The sequence below is a fragment of the Apostichopus japonicus genome, chromosome 16 (genome assembly GCF_037975245.1).
Source record: "Apostichopus japonicus isolate 1M-3 chromosome 16, ASM3797524v1, whole genome shotgun sequence".
In the NCBI taxonomy this organism is placed as follows: Eukaryota; Metazoa; Echinodermata; class Holothuroidea; order Aspidochirotida; family Stichopodidae; genus Apostichopus; species Apostichopus japonicus.
The window spans coordinates 1,632,290-1,653,076 of NC_092576.1; the positions used below are offsets into that span (position 1 = coordinate 1,632,290).

Sequence of the window (20,787 nt, forward strand, 5' to 3'; positions counted from 1 at the left end):
ATCATAACAATTATCTCTTTTGTGTGTCTTTCAAGCAAATAAGACAAGTTGGGTGGTACAGTTGGATTGAGTTACACAAATTTTGGAAGTTCCAAACTATGCATGCAAGACTCAAAACACAATTATAACTAGAATGTAGTGCTTTTTCTTCCACACGGTTGAATATTGCATACTCTGAATTTTTTTTTTCATTTTTTTTTCTTCATGTTTCCCCATTTTCTGCTACAAAGTTTTCCAGCATCTCTACAACCTTGAGCCCTAATATAGATGTATGATAATTTCTTGATAAGGGCAGGTCTACACCCCACCTCGATTGACATGCAGGGCAGTTATTACCCTCTCTCTGTAAGGGGTGCTGCTAGGGGCAGTACAGCAAGTTTGTAGGGGCAATGACTGCAATTTGCCATAGGTACAATCGATTGATTTTAGCTTTGCCATCAACAGAACTGATTTATGTCAACAATGTGTTAAGCTATTCACAAAAAGACAGAAACAAAACATGAACAAAATAATCATGTTTAATTAGCTTTCAATAGAGCTGAAATGTTACCCAAAGATAAACAATACTCAAAGGTTGGTCCCCTAACATTCAAAACTCATGTTTCCTAAAAGCAATACATACTGAGATTTTGTGTCTTTTGACTTATTTGGCTAATTTATCACTTTTTTAAAATAAATTTTCTATTTTTTTTTTCAATGGTACCTCTTCAAATGCCTTGTCCTTTGATGAATATAATGTTACTTTACAAAAATGATTGTTTTATTGCCCACCAGGAATGTACATCTGTTTGATAAATAAGATTTCTTCAAGGTCGTATGTACAGTACATGTGTATGATATCCCCTCATAATCTGTAGCATAAATTAGTAATGACTATTAATAACACTTTCATGTACATAGCACATGTTTTTGTAATGGTATCTATGCCCTTCAAATGCCCTGTCCTTTGATAAATATATATAATGTTACGTTAAAAAAATTGCGTTTTCCTCCAGGTATACAGGTCTGTTCGATTTAATAACATATCTTAGATGAAGTTGCATGTGTATGATATCCCTCTCTTATTCTGTAGCCTTTATTAGTACCCTTCGATAAATATCAATATGCTTTATACAAAAATTCCAAATATTTCTCCTTCAGGAATTTCTTCTCCCTGGTCCAGGCATCGGTGTCTTTGTCACCCCTGCGGCCATTTCAGAACGGCCTCCTGTGAAATGGGCTGAAGATGTCAACGGTGTTGGCTTCTTATATCCATATGTAGTTGCCATGGATACTGAGTTTCTTACAATTCACAGGTTGGTTTTCAAATCTGTTATCATTCAAACTTCCTTGTATTTTATTGTCAGATACAGCTGCTGATTTTTTTAAAACTTTTTCATAACATATGGTCAGTAAGTTAACAGAACCTACTAGCTATTACTGAAGATTGCAGTCCTTCAAACTGAGGCATGTACATCATTAGAAAGGCTGCAGCAGCTGCGATATCCCCTGCAGCAAAGCTGCATCAATATCAAACAATAGAGATGATCTTGGCCAACCAGCAGTGTCTCTTGTGTGGAACTGCACAGCCTGGCTACAGGATTCTGTAGGCCACCTTAGCCCCCTACTTTTGACACAGTGCCTAATACAATGAAGGTTATTTTTTGATAATAAATGGCAGATATAGGATTGAATCAGAGGCAGGCATCATGAAATATTAAACCTGCTGGAGCTTTATCGATGAGTTTATGAGGCGCGTGCCTCTAGCATACAGAATGAGATAGACACACAAACAAGATAAATATATACAACATATACAATATATTGACAGCATACCATACATATATGTATCACATATTGTAGTGAGTTTTCAATAATCTCATTATTTGTGCCATTTTCCTTCTCATTTTTTAGTATTCTTGATCAGAAGCAGAAACAGGCCATTCCCTTTCAGAATGGATGCATCATTGGAGATTACGAAGGCAAACTCTTTGTGGCTTCTAACAAGGATGTGTATGGACTTATACCTCTCCCGGTAGAGAAACAGGTATAATCCCTTGGAAGGGGGTTGGTTTTTATTTATTTTGATAAAGAAGTTAAGAAACTGAACTGAAATGAAAATTAAGTTTGAAAAATAATTTTAGTTACAAAGTAGTGGATAAAATTAGGGTAAATTTTGGTTTTAAAATGTTACCTATCAAGACATAGTTTTGTTTATGAGTAATGTAGGTTTTTTAAGACTATCTCCCACTTTTTCCACAGGTTCAAGCATTATTGACTGACAGACAAGTCGATGAGGCATTAAGCCTTGCCATGAACTTCAGGCAAGCAGGCCTAAGCAAAGAAAAGTTCCAAAAGGTATTTTGCTTGTTACTTAACATCTAATGTGTACTTGCTTTGGCAGTGCGGTTTTAGTCAGTCCAGTTGCTTTGCTGTGGAAAGAAATACAGTCACACAGTATCACACTTGTGATGTTGAGCTGGAAATTTTGTCGTCTCTTTCAGTTTTGCAGAAAGTAGTCTGGTTCGGGGAAGATGAAGGTGGGGAGGGATTGGAGGGGAGTCCAAAGGTACAGTAGAAGGAACGTAGACACACCTTCTCTGAGAACTTGCTACAAGTAGACTGTGAATAGATGATTTGTTCCTTATCAAGCTATATAATGACATTATGGACCATGCTGTTGCTAGACGCCTTCCTAATAGAAAAACAAAATTACTTAATTCTAGAAATATGTATCTTCAAGATAAAATATGATCAGATCACAAATGCATTTTCCACCTTCTGAGCTCAGAAAACTTTAAAAAAAAAAAAAAAATTATCTGTCCCCTTTAATAATTAGAATATTCCTTTAGCACAACCATTTCCAGTATATTATCTCCTGAGCCCAATATGGAGTGGAAAAAACATCACTCTCTTTCTCCTGCAACACCACACAAGATTTCTGCTGTATTCTCATGTAGGATCAGACGCCAAAGCTTTGAGTTAAAAACCCTTATATAGAGTCTGTAACTAGGTCAGTAAACTATTATATTGACACTTGTTGCTATGTTTTCTTTTCTTTTATTCATGGTCTGTCCTCCAGATGTACACCAACATCCAACAACAGGGTGGTTTCATCAAGTTCGGTGAACACAAACTGGACGAAGCGAAGGAACTCTTCATCCGAGGCAGACTGGATGTCAGAGAGGTAGGTCGAGGAATACAAGTGACTTTAAGAGCAGCTGCTTTCCTCCAATTTTACTATTTTATCAGAAACGATATAGTAAACTTGTGTAATTTACTTCGTTCCCCGCTTACCTGTCTCCCCACAACCTTAGCACCGCATTCTACCGTGTCTAGTATGCCCTGGTAATCTTTTAACACTGTGCACCCTCAGTGACCGGTCTAATCAGGTCAGTGACCTCCTTCTCATTTTACCATCCAAAGTGTCTACACATGTTTCTGTAAAGCACTGTGATCTTTTGTAGAGTGCTCTATCAAATACATAGTAATAATAATAAAAATTATAATAATCAACACTACCACACAAGAAGTTAATACTACTATTATCCCCTATGTATTTGTACTAATTTACATTATTTTGTATTTATTTTTTCTTTTCTTTCGGCCGTTAACAGCTCATCTGTCTGTTCCCCGATCTCCTGCCATCGTCTTCATACTTTAGCAGAGCCGTTCCGCTTCTCCACGACTATGCGGATGTGAATCAGATCGTCCACGGCGATGCCGAGAGATTGCGGGAATGCAAGGAGTTCCTGGTCGGGTTCCTGGAGGAGGTCAGAGACTTGGATGCCGCTACTGGATACAGAATGGTGAGTAACCATGGTAACGCACAGATTCAAGGCCTCTGTTATACTTGCACAAAGTCGCTGAGAATGTAGACAACAAAACATCTTTCCGTGTCTGATGTGAAATATCCTTCCTTTTTTTGGGGGCGGGGGGGGGGGGGATCTTCTGAGTGAAAACCAGGAGATTTTGCAGGAGGTTTTCCATGTTGGGTTGTTAATAACAGCTTAATTTCACCAGATTTAAAATAAGGCTCTGTGTCTAAAAAGCAGCTACAATTCCCCTACATCAAGGCTGCATCAATATCAACAGTAGAAATGATCTTGGCAAACCAGTCTTGCTTATTGCCCTTTTGTCTCTAGGGCCCCATTGGAAATGGGCCAACGTTCTGTCAGCCCAATGGGTTTAGCTCCTGTTACTCTTTTTGTTCTTTTCAATCTGTTCTGTTCTATTATGTATTCTCTGTAATTTTTTGTATTTTGAACAATCTGAGTGCGCATAAACCAAACAAAGCACAGCACAAAAGATTATAATCCTATGCAGCCTGGCTGCAGAATGCTGCAGCCCCCTCAGCATCCTAGTGTTGACACAATGGCTAACACAAAGAGGGTAATTTGATAGGGTACAGGCTGTGGACCTTACTAGAATTATAAGGCACTCGTGGGGACTTGTCAATTAAATAAATTAGTAATTTACTGGTAAAGGCATAAGGTTAGGCGTATCTAAAACCAATGTATGTATCATACTCTGATTTATTCATCAAAAATGTTGTCATCGTCTGACAGTGTTACCGTGACAACATCTCCTTGCATTTTGCAACACCTGTATACCTGAAATTTGTTCATCAGCAAATGAATGCTCTCATGCTCTGCAATGTTACCATGACAACATTGCCTTAATTACTGTTCTGCATACCTGACAATACCTCTGTTACACTGGCTGTGGCCTCTCTGGGGTCATCTCCTGTTTTGTGGCATGCAGGAGCTATAGAATTGATGTCCTTAAATTGTGATCATGTCGTTGGCCACTTTGTGGTATAATTCTGAATATTTGTTAAAATTTGTGTGATATTGAAATCGGCAAGGTTCTCTTCTGTTTTGTTGGGGAAAGATTCAGCTGTTCAAAACATTTCAACAAAGTGTTCAAATCAAGGCAATCTACAGTGAAAAGTTTAGTGTTTACATTTTGTGTAGGATTTCTTCAGTTTTATGAATTTTTGTTTCTCATCAACACTGAATATAGTCGGCTTCAGTGTGCAAAAATTAATACTATACTATACAAAATAACATAAAATAAATAGTATACAAACTTTCTTATGCATAGCAATATTTCTTATTTTACGTAGCTTCTTTTGCAATGCGATACCAGATAAATTATTCCCTTCCCTACTATATGCAGGGATGTGCCCCGCTGGGCGGCCCTGCCCAGCACTAAAAATTACTGCCCAGCACTGTCTTAAAAAATGTGAATCCCAGCACTATTTTCATCTTAAATCCTGACATTCCTTACAATATATTCAACAAAATTGGGCCTGGCCTATGCCAAAATCATGCAGACTAATAATGCATCAGTTACGCATGCAAGAAACATTACTTACTGCTCTCAATCGGTCCCTTGTAAAATATCTTTGAAACAAACTAATAACTTTTACCAGATTCGTAATATATTTCACTTAAAAAAAAATTTTTAAATGTAAATTGTTAGCAAAAGTAGTACTTTTGTATGTGCTTAAAAAGCTACACAAGTGCCAGCCTTAGATCCCTGCCCAGGACGACGATCAGTATACCGGCACTCAGGAAATCCTGGGCACATCCCTGTGTGTATGTACATGAGATATACTTCTCAATACAACGTACATACATTCTACAATCACTGCAGGCAATTCAAGAGAATAGGGGAGAAAAAACTGTATTCTTTTGGAAGCTTGTAAATCTTTGGCAAGTTAACCAACAAGTAATTTTTCATAAATTGAATTAAATACTCTTTCAAAAAACCGTTTGGCGACCTCCAGCTGTGATCGACTAGGATCATTTGTGAAACACAAAGATAAACACACATAAACACACATAGTAAAACTGTGTTATTTTTTATTTCACAGGTTAATATTCTCTTGCTTTCATATGTTCTTGTACGTTTGTCTAAAACATGTGGAATATGTGTGAAAACCTGTGGACTCTGACAAATAGTACAATGTGTGTCACTAACCTGTGGAAATCCAACTCAAGAAAAAACCCCAGAAAAAACATGCATCTTTGAACACACAAAATATTGCTTTTCTTTGGGCTAGTTCACACATTTTCAGGTAATGGATTTGCTTGCCACAGGTTGTCCCAGATGCCTGTATCAACCTGCATTCAAGAGTTTTCACACATTTTCCCTTGAAAAACCTGTGGCAAGGTGTGACAAGAGAGTGAAGACTTACAAATGTGTGTTGAACTCACAAATTTTTCACACAAGATCCCTAAGGTTTTTATGTCTACAGGTATTCTAATGTAACTGGTTTCATTCAGCTTATATCATTTGTAATGCAATCTATGTATGATATTAAGTGGCAACTAATTGTAATATCCCTACAGGTACTCCTGTTCAGCAAGGGGTACAATATTTCTGGCAACAAGCCAGGAGGGGAATTCCCTAACTTTGTTTTATTGTTGGTACAAGGGAAAAACAGATATTTAAACAACAGTGCAGGTCCATTTCAGAGTGTGAAGTTTGATGCACCTTAGCTCTGTGCTTTATCAATGTCATAGGTAATCAAACTTCAGGTTGAAGCCCTTTAAAGATTTGAAGACTGTTATTTTATGGCTGCAAGAGTCAAAAAGAAACCCTCTGGGGTGGTGTAGGGTGGGGTGGGAGAGGGGTGTTAGTCTAGATAGCCTACCTAGGTCCAATTGTGAGGGATCTGTGACTGATGTGGAGAGACCTACTGTATCACGGACTGTTGGGGTCGTGACTCAAAAGTGGCTTAGACCTGGAAATATGTAACCTACTCACTCTGTAGATATGTGTGTACCTAGAAATTTACAAATACAAGAGTTTCACACAGCAGTCTCAAGGAAACGATATTCGCATTCATTCAAAATTTGAACGGTTTGAGCTACCATACCTTTGGTGCTGTAGTTTAAACATGTACCACAGGTTTTGTTTTTGTTTTTGGGGGGGGGGTGGGAGGATAATGGAATCAATCATCCATGAACCTTATCTTTCCTTGGGGAGTTTATATTGAAATAATTCCAAAGGATTAAGGGCTGCTGCAGTTTCACAAAGGGTGGGGGGGGGGGGCTCGTGGTTACTATCTTATATAATGCACCCAAACAGCGGTAGGATATGTTTTTTATTATATGTATAAAGTGAAAAAGGGCAAAAAAAAGGAGGTGATAATTCATTGAATTGGATGAAAAGAAACTTATTTGTGTTGCAAAAATAGGTTCAACCTTGGTATTAATGAGAATGCTTTTGACTTCAATGCCAGTATATATTTTGTACACGTATACCTAACTGTTCAGTGCATTTTTGTTACTGCATTTCAATGTTAATTGTCGCTGTACATTCATGCGTGGCAATCGTTAAGTTAACAACAAAATGCCTGCATACTACTGGATTGGCCTTTTGTGACAAAAATAAACGTTTGGAATTTTCTTTTCTTATGACTCTTGCCTAATACACACCATGATAATAGTGACTTTCAGTTTTGATAGAACACTATACTTTTGCAAGTGCGTCTGTCTGTCTGTATGTCTGTTGTTCTTTCTGTAGATGATGGTTACTTTCCCAATTCTCATTTTCAAAATATCGATTGATTTTGAGATTTAGTCGTAAGATTTTTGGGTGGGTGGAAGGGAGGGGAGGGGATGGATTTGTGAAAATTGTCAGCATAGTTTTATCAATGTCAAGGAATATTCATGTACAGTAGCGTGTGTCATAAGTGGTGGAGGCAGTAGCGTATTATCAATGACAGATGTTTACTATATCCCCAAGGTTATTATTACAAAATGCTATGCCGATGGACCACGGAGCTTCGCAGATTAAATCATAAACTTTTAAAGAACTGTCTTGCAAACCAGATACCATCATATGCAATGTAAATCGAAAAGACAAACGAACGCTGATCTAATCAAAGCCCAAAGTCTGTAAGAAAGATAGAGTGACCTCCTTCACCATATTTAGAGCTGTGCTTTGATAACTTCAGTGGACATAGGGAATACACTTTGCTCATTCCGAATGTCTCACTTTTCACTTGTCTAGCTGGCTTACTAGTGGACGAAGGGGATACACTCTTCTCATTCCGAATGTCACATTCTAAGAAGTGACACAGAAAATGAAGGGAATCCACCCTTATGAAAATGCAACTGACTATAAAACGATTATAAAAGAACAACTTGACAAGATCCCTTACTACACGAAGCCTTAAATTGCAAAATGTTTCCGAAAAAAGTGTGTCTGCAAAAAACGATTTAAAAACAACTAATGATTGTGCTGTCCTAATGTCAGTTAGTAGTGCATTCCTGAGATCAGGTGCAAAGTAAGCAACATATCGTGCACTAAATGCGTTACTGGACCGAGCTGCCAGGCTCCAGGCCGGACCCCCACAGACTTCCTTATCTGTTCTTCTGTCGGGTATTCTTGGCAATCTGCACAAAGGCCCAGGAATCGTCGGCGGACCGACCAGAGGGCTGAGGTAGTGCTCGGGAGCAGTGCCATTGATAATCTTGTATGCGACGGCTTGAGACTTCAATTCAATCCATTTTCTGGTTGATTTAGTCGGGCCACAGACTTTGTAAATATTTATGTTTGTTTCGTTTTCTCATGACTTGTTGACGAGAGCGAATTAAGAGGTGGGTAGGTTGTTTTTTTTGGAATCATTGAATCATTTCCAGTTACAGACAAAAGAGTAGCTCACTGTTTGTACAAATTAATTTAACTTTAACTTTAATTTAACTTTGCCTCGTCAGCTGGTTTCTACTCTGAAAGCCCTATTGTCATTTTCTTGGCAGTTTTCCAAAACATTAGACTTCATTTAATAATAACCCCCATGAAATGCTTTTCTTTCAGAAGCAGTAGAGCACTGGTTGCCTGGCAACTCTTTGACGTCATATACTAGGCATTTACATGTGGCAACAGTATTCCAATTAATTATCATGAAAATACTATTTTCGTCCTGAATAGACGAAGTTGGATTGAATCCACATAGTGTATCGATATGTTTGGAGAAGTGCGACCTTATATGCAAGGTGCGCACGTCCATAGTTGCACGACAATCATTCAGTGAAGCCTCTGAGTCATCCAATGAACATTATAACCTGCCATTCGGTGCCCACGCCCCTTCCCCCTCCCCTCCCCCTTTTACAGATGATCAGTTCGGGAGAAGGGGATCAGATTCAGAGTGGGAGGTTGATCAAATTTGGATCAAATTTGTGTACCTGATACTGAAAATTTGCTATAAAATAATACAGTATGTGGAATTGGCAGGCAACCCCCCCCCCCATCTCTCCCATGCAAGGTTTTGGTAATCTTGTTAGTACATGAACATGGCCATTGATGTGTGCGTTCTACCGCCATTGTAATGAAAGCAGTTCCAGTCTTTAGAAGCTATTTGAAAGTCTCATAGAGCTGCCTTTGGTAGGGTACACTATTGTAAGTCGGAACAATGCCATGCAGAGACCAAAAATTGTACAATTTAAGCAAATTTGCTGTAACCGTAGAAAGCAGGAATATTTTTGAGTTCGGCTGTCCTTTTTTTTTCCTTTTGTTTTCTCAATCGTGATGACTATTTCTTAAAATAAGATATATTTACCAGGTAAGACATATCTTTATAGATATTTAACCCCAAAAATGAATGTTATTGAGTGAGTGAGACTAAGTAATGAATGAATTTGATTAAATGTTTTCAGCATTTCATAGGCTGAACTCTTTCCATTTTAGGTAGTGTGGATAAAACACATTGATATTATTGATATGAAACAAAATGTAAAAGCAAGTTTCATTTATCAAACAGAGCTCCTTTCGTTCTATTAGGGACCGCAAATGTCCGGGACAGGACGGTGTAAACTTTGCTCGGCTAATCTCAAGTAGCTCAGCCCTTCCTTGGCGTTCTATTCCATCCAAATAAGACTTGTATTCCACAAACTTACTAAGACTAAATATTCTTGCATGTCTGCTTTGAGAGTTACACCTCACTCATGTAAATCCAGACATTAACTATCTACGTTTTGTGTTCAAATATGGAGTGGCGATTACTTTCTCAGCCAAATTTTGTTGTTGATTTGTCAATCGAAATATTTATGATATATGTCATGCAGCCTGCCACACTCTGCCCAACTGTTAACAACCCTACTTGTCGGGACCATCTTTGAAAATCGTGGGACAGTCAGACTGTGGGACAGTCAGACCGTGCGACAGTCAGACCGTGCGACAGTCAGACCGTGGGACAGTCAGACCGTGGGACAGTCAGATTTAGGGACAGTCAGACAGTGGGACAGTCAGACTGTGGGACAGTCAGACTGTGGGACAGTCATACTGTGGGACAGTCATACTGTGGGACAGTCAGACCGTGGGACAGTCAGATTTAGGGACAGTGGGACAGTCAGACCGTGGGACAGTCAGACTGTGGGTCAGTCAGACCGTGGGACAGTCAGATTTAGGCACAGTCAGACCATGGGACAGTCAGACAGTGGGACATTGGGACAGTCAGACAGTGGGACATTGGGACAGTCAGACCGTGGGACAGTCAGACAGTGGGACAGTCAGACAGTGCATGTGCTTAAGAGCATATTCTGGTGGCTGAAGTTTTTTGCTTAGCATCATTTCTGAATATTTGTGATATTTTGTAAAGCACCTGGCAACAACAGAATGGATGATGTTATCACCGCAATTCAGTCAATCAAAATCACTTTTGATTTTCTTAGTATTTATAGATCATTGATCTGTGGGAGAAGAGATAAAATTCTACAAAAGAGATACATTTTGATAAAAGTCTAAGAAAAGAGAAATTTTACTGACTCAGCAAACATTCCAAGTGTATCAGTTTCAAGGATAAATCAGCAAGAAATTGATTATAGGATAAGTAATGTTTTGAAGAGCATTTTGCCCAGATGGCATGACAGACGACCCCCCCCCCCTCCCCCTAATGTGATTTAACAGTCAAAAATAGGTTACATTCAATCAACCATAAATTGACTTTGGGACAGGACATTGAGATGGGGTGCTTCAACTAGCAGTGTGGAATATGTTTCTCTTCAATGTAAGTTTCATATTGCTGTAAGGCAAGTCGCCAAGGTTTTAAACACAAAGCAGTTGTGTTTTTTTGTTTATAAATACGTTATGGGAACCACAGTCGTTGATTTTGAAACAAAAGAAACTGCTGCACAAACTGTGAATACAAATATATTTTGTTATTTATTTTTTAATAAATAATGTAAAATTTTTATTTCTGTGTTTTTCTCATTGTGCATTTTTTTTGGGTTAAATTTTTATATGCATGTATACAAACTGCCATAGATTGTAACAGTCTGGTTTTTTTTTGGTTTTATTCTTTTCACTCGACGATCAGGAGGTAGACACCGCCCTACTGAAACTCTACGCCGCCTCGGATCCAAAGAAGCTGAACAATTTCCTGACAATTGAGAACCGATGTTCTCTGGCCGAGAGTCTGGAAGCTCTGGGTTCTCAGGGATGCTACCACGCTCAGGGCATCCTCTACAAACTACACAGAGACCATGAGAAGGCTATGAACATCTGGATGAGGTAAATTATGGGAAATAGTAATAATAAGTCATATTTATATAGCGCATAATCAGCAAAGCTGCTCATAGCGCTTTACAAATGTAAGAACTAATAACAAATAGTAATAAAAACCCAAATATTAAATATATAGAACCAATAAGGCATAAAATGTAAAATCCTAAAGCAACAATATAAAAAACACCTGTACTAAACGATAATAAAAAAAGGCCTAAAGGCATATAGTCCAAAACAAATTCAGAAGTATGTAAATAGTAACAAACATGTGCAGAACCCCTCCCCCCCCAAAAAAAAAATGAACTTGTGACTGTTTAAAAATACTACTTCTAATAATAGTAATGCCATAAATAGAAATGAAGCGTACAGAATAACAGGTGTTTATATAAAGAGATAAGGATCCCGAACCAAAAGGCAATTTAGAGTCATCCAACTGTAACATTGTTGACGACTGTAAGGTGTCTGGCCACAAGAAACGCCATAACAGCATCTTGCATTAATTGATAGCCAGTCTTTTATCCAGCAGGTTTTTTTTTGCATAGCTAGACGTTTCTTGTTCTGAAAACCAGAGTACACATTCTCTTTTGTTATTCTTTACCTTTTCTGTCTTCTTCTGCCAGTAAGGCAGTTTGTATTTATCCAATTTAGATCTCTCTTCTTCTTTTTACTTTTACAAACTAAAGCAATGAAAGAGAATAGAGGCCTATTTTTAATTCTTCTTGTGATCTGCCTCAATAACTAAACATGTTTTGCTAATATCAGCATAACATGTTTATTATTGAGGTGTGACTGCCGTCCGGTATTTAACAGCTGGCTAGTTTGGTTTTGCTTCGTCCATGGTGCGACGAGGTCAGCTTCAACTGTAGTATATTGTGAAAGAAAGAAAAATGGATGATCAATATTATCTATTTTTCAAATTTCCAAGTTTGATGTCCTCTTAATCTCTCTCCCTCCCAACTCTTCTTTTTTTTTTTTTTTTCTCCTCGCTAGTACCCAGTTCCACTCTATACTCTGGTGCGGTAGAAATTTGTAGAATGAGGACCGTTGTTGGTTACTCTGCAGTGACCAGATATAGGTTATAAAATTATTCTAGACACTGACTCTTAGACAAGAAAGTGTTGTAATGGTGTGGAGATATGTAACTGAGTCACAACATTTTATACAAAATCCAAACCATTTTAGTTTGGGGGACTTTAGGCAAAAACACGGTCGTGTTATAGATCTATATAACAGAAAAGGCACTTCAAAGATAGTTTGCTGAGCCCTTAGATTTTACCCAGGAAATATATCAAAGTCTCAAGTTGCAGTATGGGTACAACATCACAAGTTAGAGTACAAAGTTCTAAGCTCATGAAAGAGTATATATTTTGTAAGTAGTACTTTATATTACTGTGCAGTAAGAAGATAAGTACAAATCCACCAGGTCAAGTATTCATGAACACAAGTATTAGTTCAAAAGTACAAGGTACACTTTTGTAGTAATACATTATATTACTGTGCAAAATGCCTCAAGTTAGAGTACAAGTACAAAGGTCATATACAAGTAAAGGTATGAGTACAATAGTACAAGGTTCTAAGCATATAGAGTACATATTTTGTACTAGTACATTTTATTACTGTGCAAATCGCCTGAAGTAAGAATACAAGTACAAATCCACAAGTACAAGTACAGGTCACACTGCTAAATTACGAATACTTGTTTGGACTGGCTTCTAATAATGTAAGAATGCTGCAAAATTTGATATTTTTTGTTAATTCTGCATTCATTTTCTGGATTTGTTGTTTCATCTCTTCAGAATTCAAGACCAGGAATTGGTGGACTCTTCATTTCCTGGACTAGATTTCATTGTTGAATTCCTGGCAAAGTAAGACATTTTAAATTGATTCAAAGATTTTTCTTCATTAAACTAACATTTACTGTAATCTTCTGAACAACTATCAAATTATGCTAAAACTATATTAGCAGGTGTAAGTGGTACTGTTGGGAGGGGGGGGGGGGGGGATATGAATACTGCATGAATTGGTCATCTTAGAACAAATTATTTTCACACAAGTAGTAGCCAACTTACAATAAATGAAAACACTGCCCTCATTTCTAACAAGTTCACTAGTCCCATATCAGCCCAAGTAAAAACAGAATATTGTTGTCAACTTGGATAATAGTAAATTTAGATGAGACTGAAAGAAGAGACCACTTTCTTGCTTCACCTGTGTACCATTTCACTTTACGAATGCGTAATGCACTTTTTTTTGCACTTCGACCCGAAATGATGTTGGTCGTGAGAACATGGTTCTGCGTGAATTTTTAGTACCATTTGTTAATATTGAAAACAATTGAAATTGTAGGGTATAACTGATCAAAAAAAAATTAACAGCATTTATGGTAAATTGATAAAATTTTAAACCCCACGTTTTTTGCCTCTCGTTGCCTCCTCCTTTAGTGGTATTATTAAAGGTCTTTATTCAAAAGGGGGAGTCGGTCCAAAATGACAAAAGTTTGATCTTGAGGGTGTTTTTCTTCTTTTTCTCTTTTTTTCTTTTCAATTTCAGTTTTGTATGTAATACTAAATTTTAAACTATGCAGTGCTCAGAGTTTGGGAAATTCCCATTCCTGTCTTTTTTTTTTGGTGATATTATGCTAGGGAAACTTGTGGGGACATTGCTGGTCATTAATATATAGTAGTTTTTTCTGTTGCAGCTTCTGTGTTCTCTATAGAAAAAGTGTTATACAAGACATAGATGTTATCAAACTCTTCAAAAATAGAAAATCAGTGTCCATAGCCTAGTGGTTCGGGTGTCTGCATATAAAGCGGGAGGCCCGGGTTCGAATCCCGGTGGAGGCTGGAAGGTTTTACACTGTTCTTGATTTTCCAAATATATATATATATATATAATATACATTTGAAAATATAAAGCTGGAGTCTTTAGAAACTTGATTACCAATCTATAAAATTTTTATCTCCCCCCCTGGCGTTTTTCTTTTATACTGTTTCATAGGTACTTTTCTTTGAAAGTACCTTGTCGTGTGACTCTGCCAAAGATTAATTTTGTTGATACCATTCACAGATTTCTATATAGGCCTATACACAATGTGAAGTCATTCATCAAGTTTGTAACTTACAAAAAAAGAACTGCACAACTTTTAATCTATTTAGTTGATTGATTTTTTTTGCAATTTTGTTTCTCTCAGGTTGAGCGATCATGAATTGGTTTGGCGTTACGTCGAGTGGTGTTTACAGAAAGATCCCGAGTTAACCGTTAAGGTGAGCGCAAAAAAAAATAGGAGGGAAAAAAAAACTATTTAAAGAGAAGCAAATCCAATCATAATTGTTAAACCTGTTTTGTTAGTTTATGCATATTCATGAGCATTTCCATCGTGGGGCAATGTCGTGTCACAGCCTTATCGTAAAAGCCGATTACAAGTACAATTACAAAGTCCTTTGGTATTAGGATGTTGAGTTTAAGCTGATTGCAGATTGCATATATGGTGATTATCCCCAACTTTTGGAGGTACTGGAATAACACAAAACCAGTACTGGACATAATACCCAACCCCACGAGGAGTTCTACTGGCCTTATTAGCCGGTGATCTATTCACCAAACCTTAACAAACCTCTCCTGCATTATACAAATTTTGTTTTTTAAATATTGGTGGTTTGCTGTTTGTGTTACATTTTTCGGACGACCGAACCTGCTGTTCAGAAAACCAGAGAGTAACACCCGGTTGTCTGATGGGCGACAGGGATGAACATTTGCCCTCTCTCGTTTTAATGTCGGTAAACAAGAACCGAAAACTGTCGCCATGAAATATGTAAAAACCACCAACAAGGTGCCTCAGGGAATGGTGTCATTACACCTTAACAAAATGACAACAACCTGTGAATGACTTCTTGAACCAGGATATTTTCCAAACAGGAAAAGAACCTTCTCGGTTTGTTAGCACTTTTGTGGTGGTATTCATCCCAAGTGTCTATCGTGAGGTATTTTAAAGGATCTTTCATGGCGGTTGGGTTTGCTACTCCTTTATTATAAGGGGTGTGTTGAATGTGGTCTGCAAGCGTTTTGCACCAAAGTTACCAATATTTACTCAAAAATTTCCTTTTAATTGATCAAAGTATCTGACACACACTCTGACGCAGTGACAAGCATAGGGACACTATGACATTCAACAGACTGGCTGCCCTATGACACAGTTGCGCTATGAAATACACTCTTGATAAACTGGCAGCCCTTGACCAACAGTGACTAGCATAGGGACACTATGACATACACTCTGACAAACTGGCAGTCCTCTAACACAGTGACTAGCATAGGGACATTATGACATTAAACAGACTGGCTGCCCTGTGACACAGTGGCGCTATGAAATACACTCTTGATATATTGGCAGCCCTAGACCAAACACAGTGACTAGCGTAGGGACACTATGACATACACTCTGACAAACTGGCAGTCCTCTAACACAGTGACTAGCATAGGGACATTATGACATTAAACAGACTGGCTGCCCTGTGACACAGTGGCGCTATGAAATACACTCTTGATATATTGGCAGCCCTAGACCAAACACAGTGACTAGCGTAGGGACACTATGACATACACTCTGACAAACTGGTAGTCCTCTAATACAGTGACTAGCATAGGTACACTATGACATTTAACAGACTGGCTGCCCTGTGACACAGTTCCTCTATGAAATACACTCTTGAAAAACTGGCAGCCCTAGACCAACACAGTGACTAGCATAGGGACACTATGACATACTCTCACAAACTGGCAGTCCTCTAACACAGTGACTTGCATAGGGACATTATGACATTAAACAGACTGGCTGCCCTGTGACACTGGCTCTATGAAATACACTCTTGATAAACTGGCAGCACTAGATCAAACAGTGACTCGCGTAGGGACACTATGGCATACACTCTGACAAACTGGTAGTCCTCTAATACAGTGACTAGCATAGGGACACTATGACATTAAACAGACTGGCTGCCCTGTGACACAGTGCCTCTATGAAATACACTCTTGAAAAACTGGCAGCCCTAGACCAACACAGTGACTAGCATAGGGACATTATGACATACACTCACAAACTGGTAGTCCTCTAATACAGCGACAAGCATAGGGACACTATGACATTAAACAGACTGGCTGCCCTGTGACACATTGCCTCTATGAAATACACTCCTGATAAAACTGGCAGCCCTAGACCAAACACAGTGACTAGTGTAGGGCCAATATAACATATGCACTGGTAGACCCCCTCACACAGTAACAAGCATGGGGCCACTATTACATGAAACATGGCAGTGCTCTGATATTGTTCCACTATGACATTACACATTGACAAATTTGTAGTCCTCTGCCATAGAAACTACGAGAAAACACACTGACAAATTGGCAGTCCCCCAGCACATTGACAAGCATATGGCCACTATGACTTTATGTACTGACAAACTTGTAGCCCTCTGACATATTTCCTCTATACAATCCTCCCTCCCCATCCCCAGCCTGCAAGAAAAATGTAAAAATGTTGATATCTGCAGAATAGTTTTGATCATTTCACATTTTTTTGCTTTTGTTGTAAAATTCTGACAGATCTTCACAGAGAGACCCGAAGATGAACCCCCTACCGAGAGGATGCGCCCAGACACCATCATCGACTATCTCCATGCCTATCCCACTGCGGTCATCAGGTACCTGGAACATCTCGTCTTTCAAAAGAAACTGGAGGTACGTTCTGATGCTTTAAGTTGAGGGTACTGATGTTAGATGTTCATGAATTTTTTGCAGATATTTATTTAAAAAAAAGAATTATTTTGTGCAAGATATGAAAGAGAAGATGGCTGACTGTACTCAACAATCCTGGTGGGTTTAATAGTCTCTAGTGTTTACTCTCTGTCAAGAAATTAGTTTGGCATTTGTGTCTAAAAACAAACATGCTGGGAAATTGTCCATTAAGCTATAGGTTGCATCCAAAAACCCGCCGTTTGTACTGAACGGCAGGTTTTTCCAGTTGGTTAGCTGAGTGATCAGTCCCATCTTTTCGCACCTTAGTTGAGCTGCCTATTCGTCTATTGTGCAACTATTCACACAGCTAATAGTCAAATCACTATCATATCAAGGCAGACATGGCAATGTGTGAACAAATCAATTCTTCCAAACACAACATTCTGTTTGCAGGAGAGATAAAGTTTCAGTAACTTGAGGTCAAAAGAGCTGAAAATGCAACCTATAGTTAATGGACTAATTCTCGTCATGAAAAAACAAAAAGAAAAGTACAGCAGGTCCAAAATGTTGCTCAGCTAGGATGGATCAGTAATACCACCTACATTTTTTCTGTTTGGGGCAGCAGTGTGTCATTTCGTGTGGACCTGTGAAGCATGATAGATTATGTCGCACACAGCCTGGCTACACTTGGCAATACAGCCTGAGTTTCATGGTGAACTAACAGTCTAATAGCAGCAAGATTATGTGTACAGTTACCTTGCCCTTTTCCTTTACTAGTGGAGTGTGGATACCCTCATCAGTGGGGGTCTACTTTTGATACCTTAGACAAAAAAAAATTTTTTTTTTCATGACTTCAAATATTGTGACTTATATTTCAACTTATAAACCTTCTTTTTTTTTTGTATTAATCAATTTATAAATCAAGTAAACCTTTGCGAAGCTTTTTTATGTATTTGAATGTGAGACAGAGAGAAACGCAATCGTCAAATCCATAGCTCACAAATTTTGACTAACAAAGACAAAGTCAAACCACAAAAGAAGAAGAATTGCCAGCTCAATCTCCCTATTTTAATTTTGTGGTGCCCAGTTTTATTATGACTTGTATTTTGTGTTAGGTTGTAACACAAGAGAGAGTGTTGTAGTCAAGTGGTTAAGGCAGTGGACTTGTGATCTAAGGTTTGCAGGTTCAAGTCCTAACCAGATCATTACGTTGGCAAGGTACTTTATCTCCATTGCCTATCTTCACCCAGGTGTATAAATGGGGACCTGTGAGATAAACTGTCAGTTTGGGCGCTGTTTAGCTGCTGCCATGTGGAGGGATTGTCTCTATGTTTGACAGGTTATCATTGACCAGGTTAATATTGTGATGCGCCTTGAGCAGCGTTATCGGTGTGTAAGTCTGCGCTTTATGAATCTAAATATTATTATGATTATTATTAACTCTGTGTCACCCTTACGACCCAGATAGTAGACAGACACAATGGGGCTCTCCAGTGTTGTGACAGAGAGCGCTGTAAGCTGTAAGTTGCGGACAAGGCCGGTACACTTTCGTGCCGAAGGGCTGGGTAATCGACTTGTTCATGGTTCCACTTACAGTGCAGTTTAGCCCTCTGAAATAACATGCTTTAAAAAGTTAGAAAAGCTGTCAGGTTTAGAGTGCTTACAAACAGGTAGCTTGGACAATAAAACTTTGAAATATGTTTCATTAGAAAGATATTCTCCTTCAGTAATCACTAAAGAACATTTATAGGTGCTATTAGTGATCATCACATGGTATCCTTATCATCTGCAACATTGTTCATGTTTGCGGAAGCTAGGTGTGACCGATACAACAGCGTTGAATTTGGGCAAGGCTGGAGAGCCCTATTGGACACCGCTAAGATTTAATAGATCTAGGTTCTTCAGTAGCAAGTCATTGACCCTTTATTCCCACTACAAGATACCCCCCCCTCCACTCCCCATCCAAGGCTTGTCATACACACACATAGTTGGATGCACCGTATTTCTTACAAAGATATATTTTATTTTAGTTAGAACCTAAAGCTTCTCTTCATTATCAACTTCATTTTCTTAATAGTCCAATACACAAAGGTTGTATTCCTTACTTATGGGATTTGAAAACCTTTCAATTTTTTTTGGTGTATCACAATTTTAACAATTTGTTGAGTTCGGTGAATTCCACTTAGCGGCAAACTTATGTTTTCGGTTACCTTACAAAGCTCTACAGTCTCTCACCGGTAGTTTTCGCTTTCCTGATACGCCATTCCTGATACGCCATTCCTGATACGCCATTCCTGATACGCCATTCCTGATATGCCATTCCTCATTTGCTTTCCTGATTTGCTTTTCTGATTTGCTCTCCTGAGCCGCCTACGGTTACGTTGCATCTTGTTTCGTCTTCTTCTGATGAATTTATCATAAATTGAGTACTGACCAATAGGAGCCACTGCAGAAATGTTTGATTTCAACTGCAATGCCCTCCCTATTGGACTTTACCCACTATGTTAGACATGGTGTCATCGGTGGGATCTGTGTGCTGTAACCACTCAGTCGTGTGTGTCACCTGTGGGCTCTATGGACTGATAGTAACCATGTTTTGGACGAAACTGCTATTTATTGCATTCTCTGTTGAAGATACGGACAAGAAAACTGTGAAAAAAAAAAACGTTTTAGATTTTGATTGATTGATTGATTGATTTAGATCATGAAGATAGTCGACACCAGCATATTATCTTAAAGACAGTGAACAATGCATTTACCTTTCCAGCATGATGGTAATGATGGTATGTACAGTAGTAAGTAATTTATGCAGGTGTGGTTAAGAGATTTAGACCCTATCATGTTTACCCCTTACAACACCGATAAGTTTTTTAATATCCTACCGTAATATTGCATTCTCATATTTAGGGAATGACTTATCCAGTATCTCATATCAATATATGATAAACAGAATATTAACTTTTGTTCAGACTGGACCGTATAGTTTTTATATCCATATTGCACAAGAACCAAAACTTGATTAACCTCCAAATTTGTTGGATACAAAATGTATAAATAATTTTGCTGGATACTCAATCTTTCCCCGATATTATTAGGCCATGTGGTATTAACATTGCTTTAGACTAAACATGGTGGACACCAGAAACCGTGCTGTTGGACACAACATTTATTGAATGACCTTATATGTACTTTATTGTAGCTAAATGCCTTTCTGGCTCATTGCAGTAAGGTTACATGGCGATTTACTGGCCTACTGTATAGGACAGCTTATAACCCAAATAGCACACTAACCCCACCACCATGTATAAAGGGTGTGACATGCACTTCCCCTACAACACTGTAGGTACATATAATGTGACAGAATACTTACGTTTCTTCCAGTAATGGTGCAACAGGCCATCCCCCCCCCCCCTCAATGCGGCCACATACATATATACTGCAACAGCACACAAACATTCCCACCAGTGATATAACTAGTATTTCCCCCCTGGGAACACACACAGTATATTCACTGCGAAAGCAATGCATACTCTATCACAATGGCCGACAGGAGTG

The 20,787-nt window shown here is 38.4% G+C and overlaps 1 protein-coding gene across 1 annotated transcript in view; it reads left to right on the top strand.

Moving 5' to 3' along the window:
• Positions 1–20,787, top strand: part of LOC139982423 (transforming growth factor-beta receptor-associated protein 1-like) — a 41,090-nt gene that overhangs the window by 10,615 nt on the left and 9,688 nt on the right. The window contains exons 9-17 of the mRNA XM_071995269.1: positions 1,141–1,295; positions 1,894–2,026; positions 2,242–2,337; positions 3,062–3,166; positions 3,597–3,788; positions 11,312–11,505; positions 13,296–13,364; positions 14,690–14,762; positions 17,101–17,235. Coding sequence (XP_071851370.1) covers positions 1,141–1,295; positions 1,894–2,026; positions 2,242–2,337; positions 3,062–3,166; positions 3,597–3,788; positions 11,312–11,505; positions 13,296–13,364; positions 14,690–14,762; positions 17,101–17,235 — 1,152 coding nt within the window. The remainder of the gene's footprint in view (positions 1–1,140; positions 1,296–1,893; positions 2,027–2,241; positions 2,338–3,061; positions 3,167–3,596; positions 3,789–11,311; positions 11,506–13,295; positions 13,365–14,689; positions 14,763–17,100; positions 17,236–20,787) is intronic.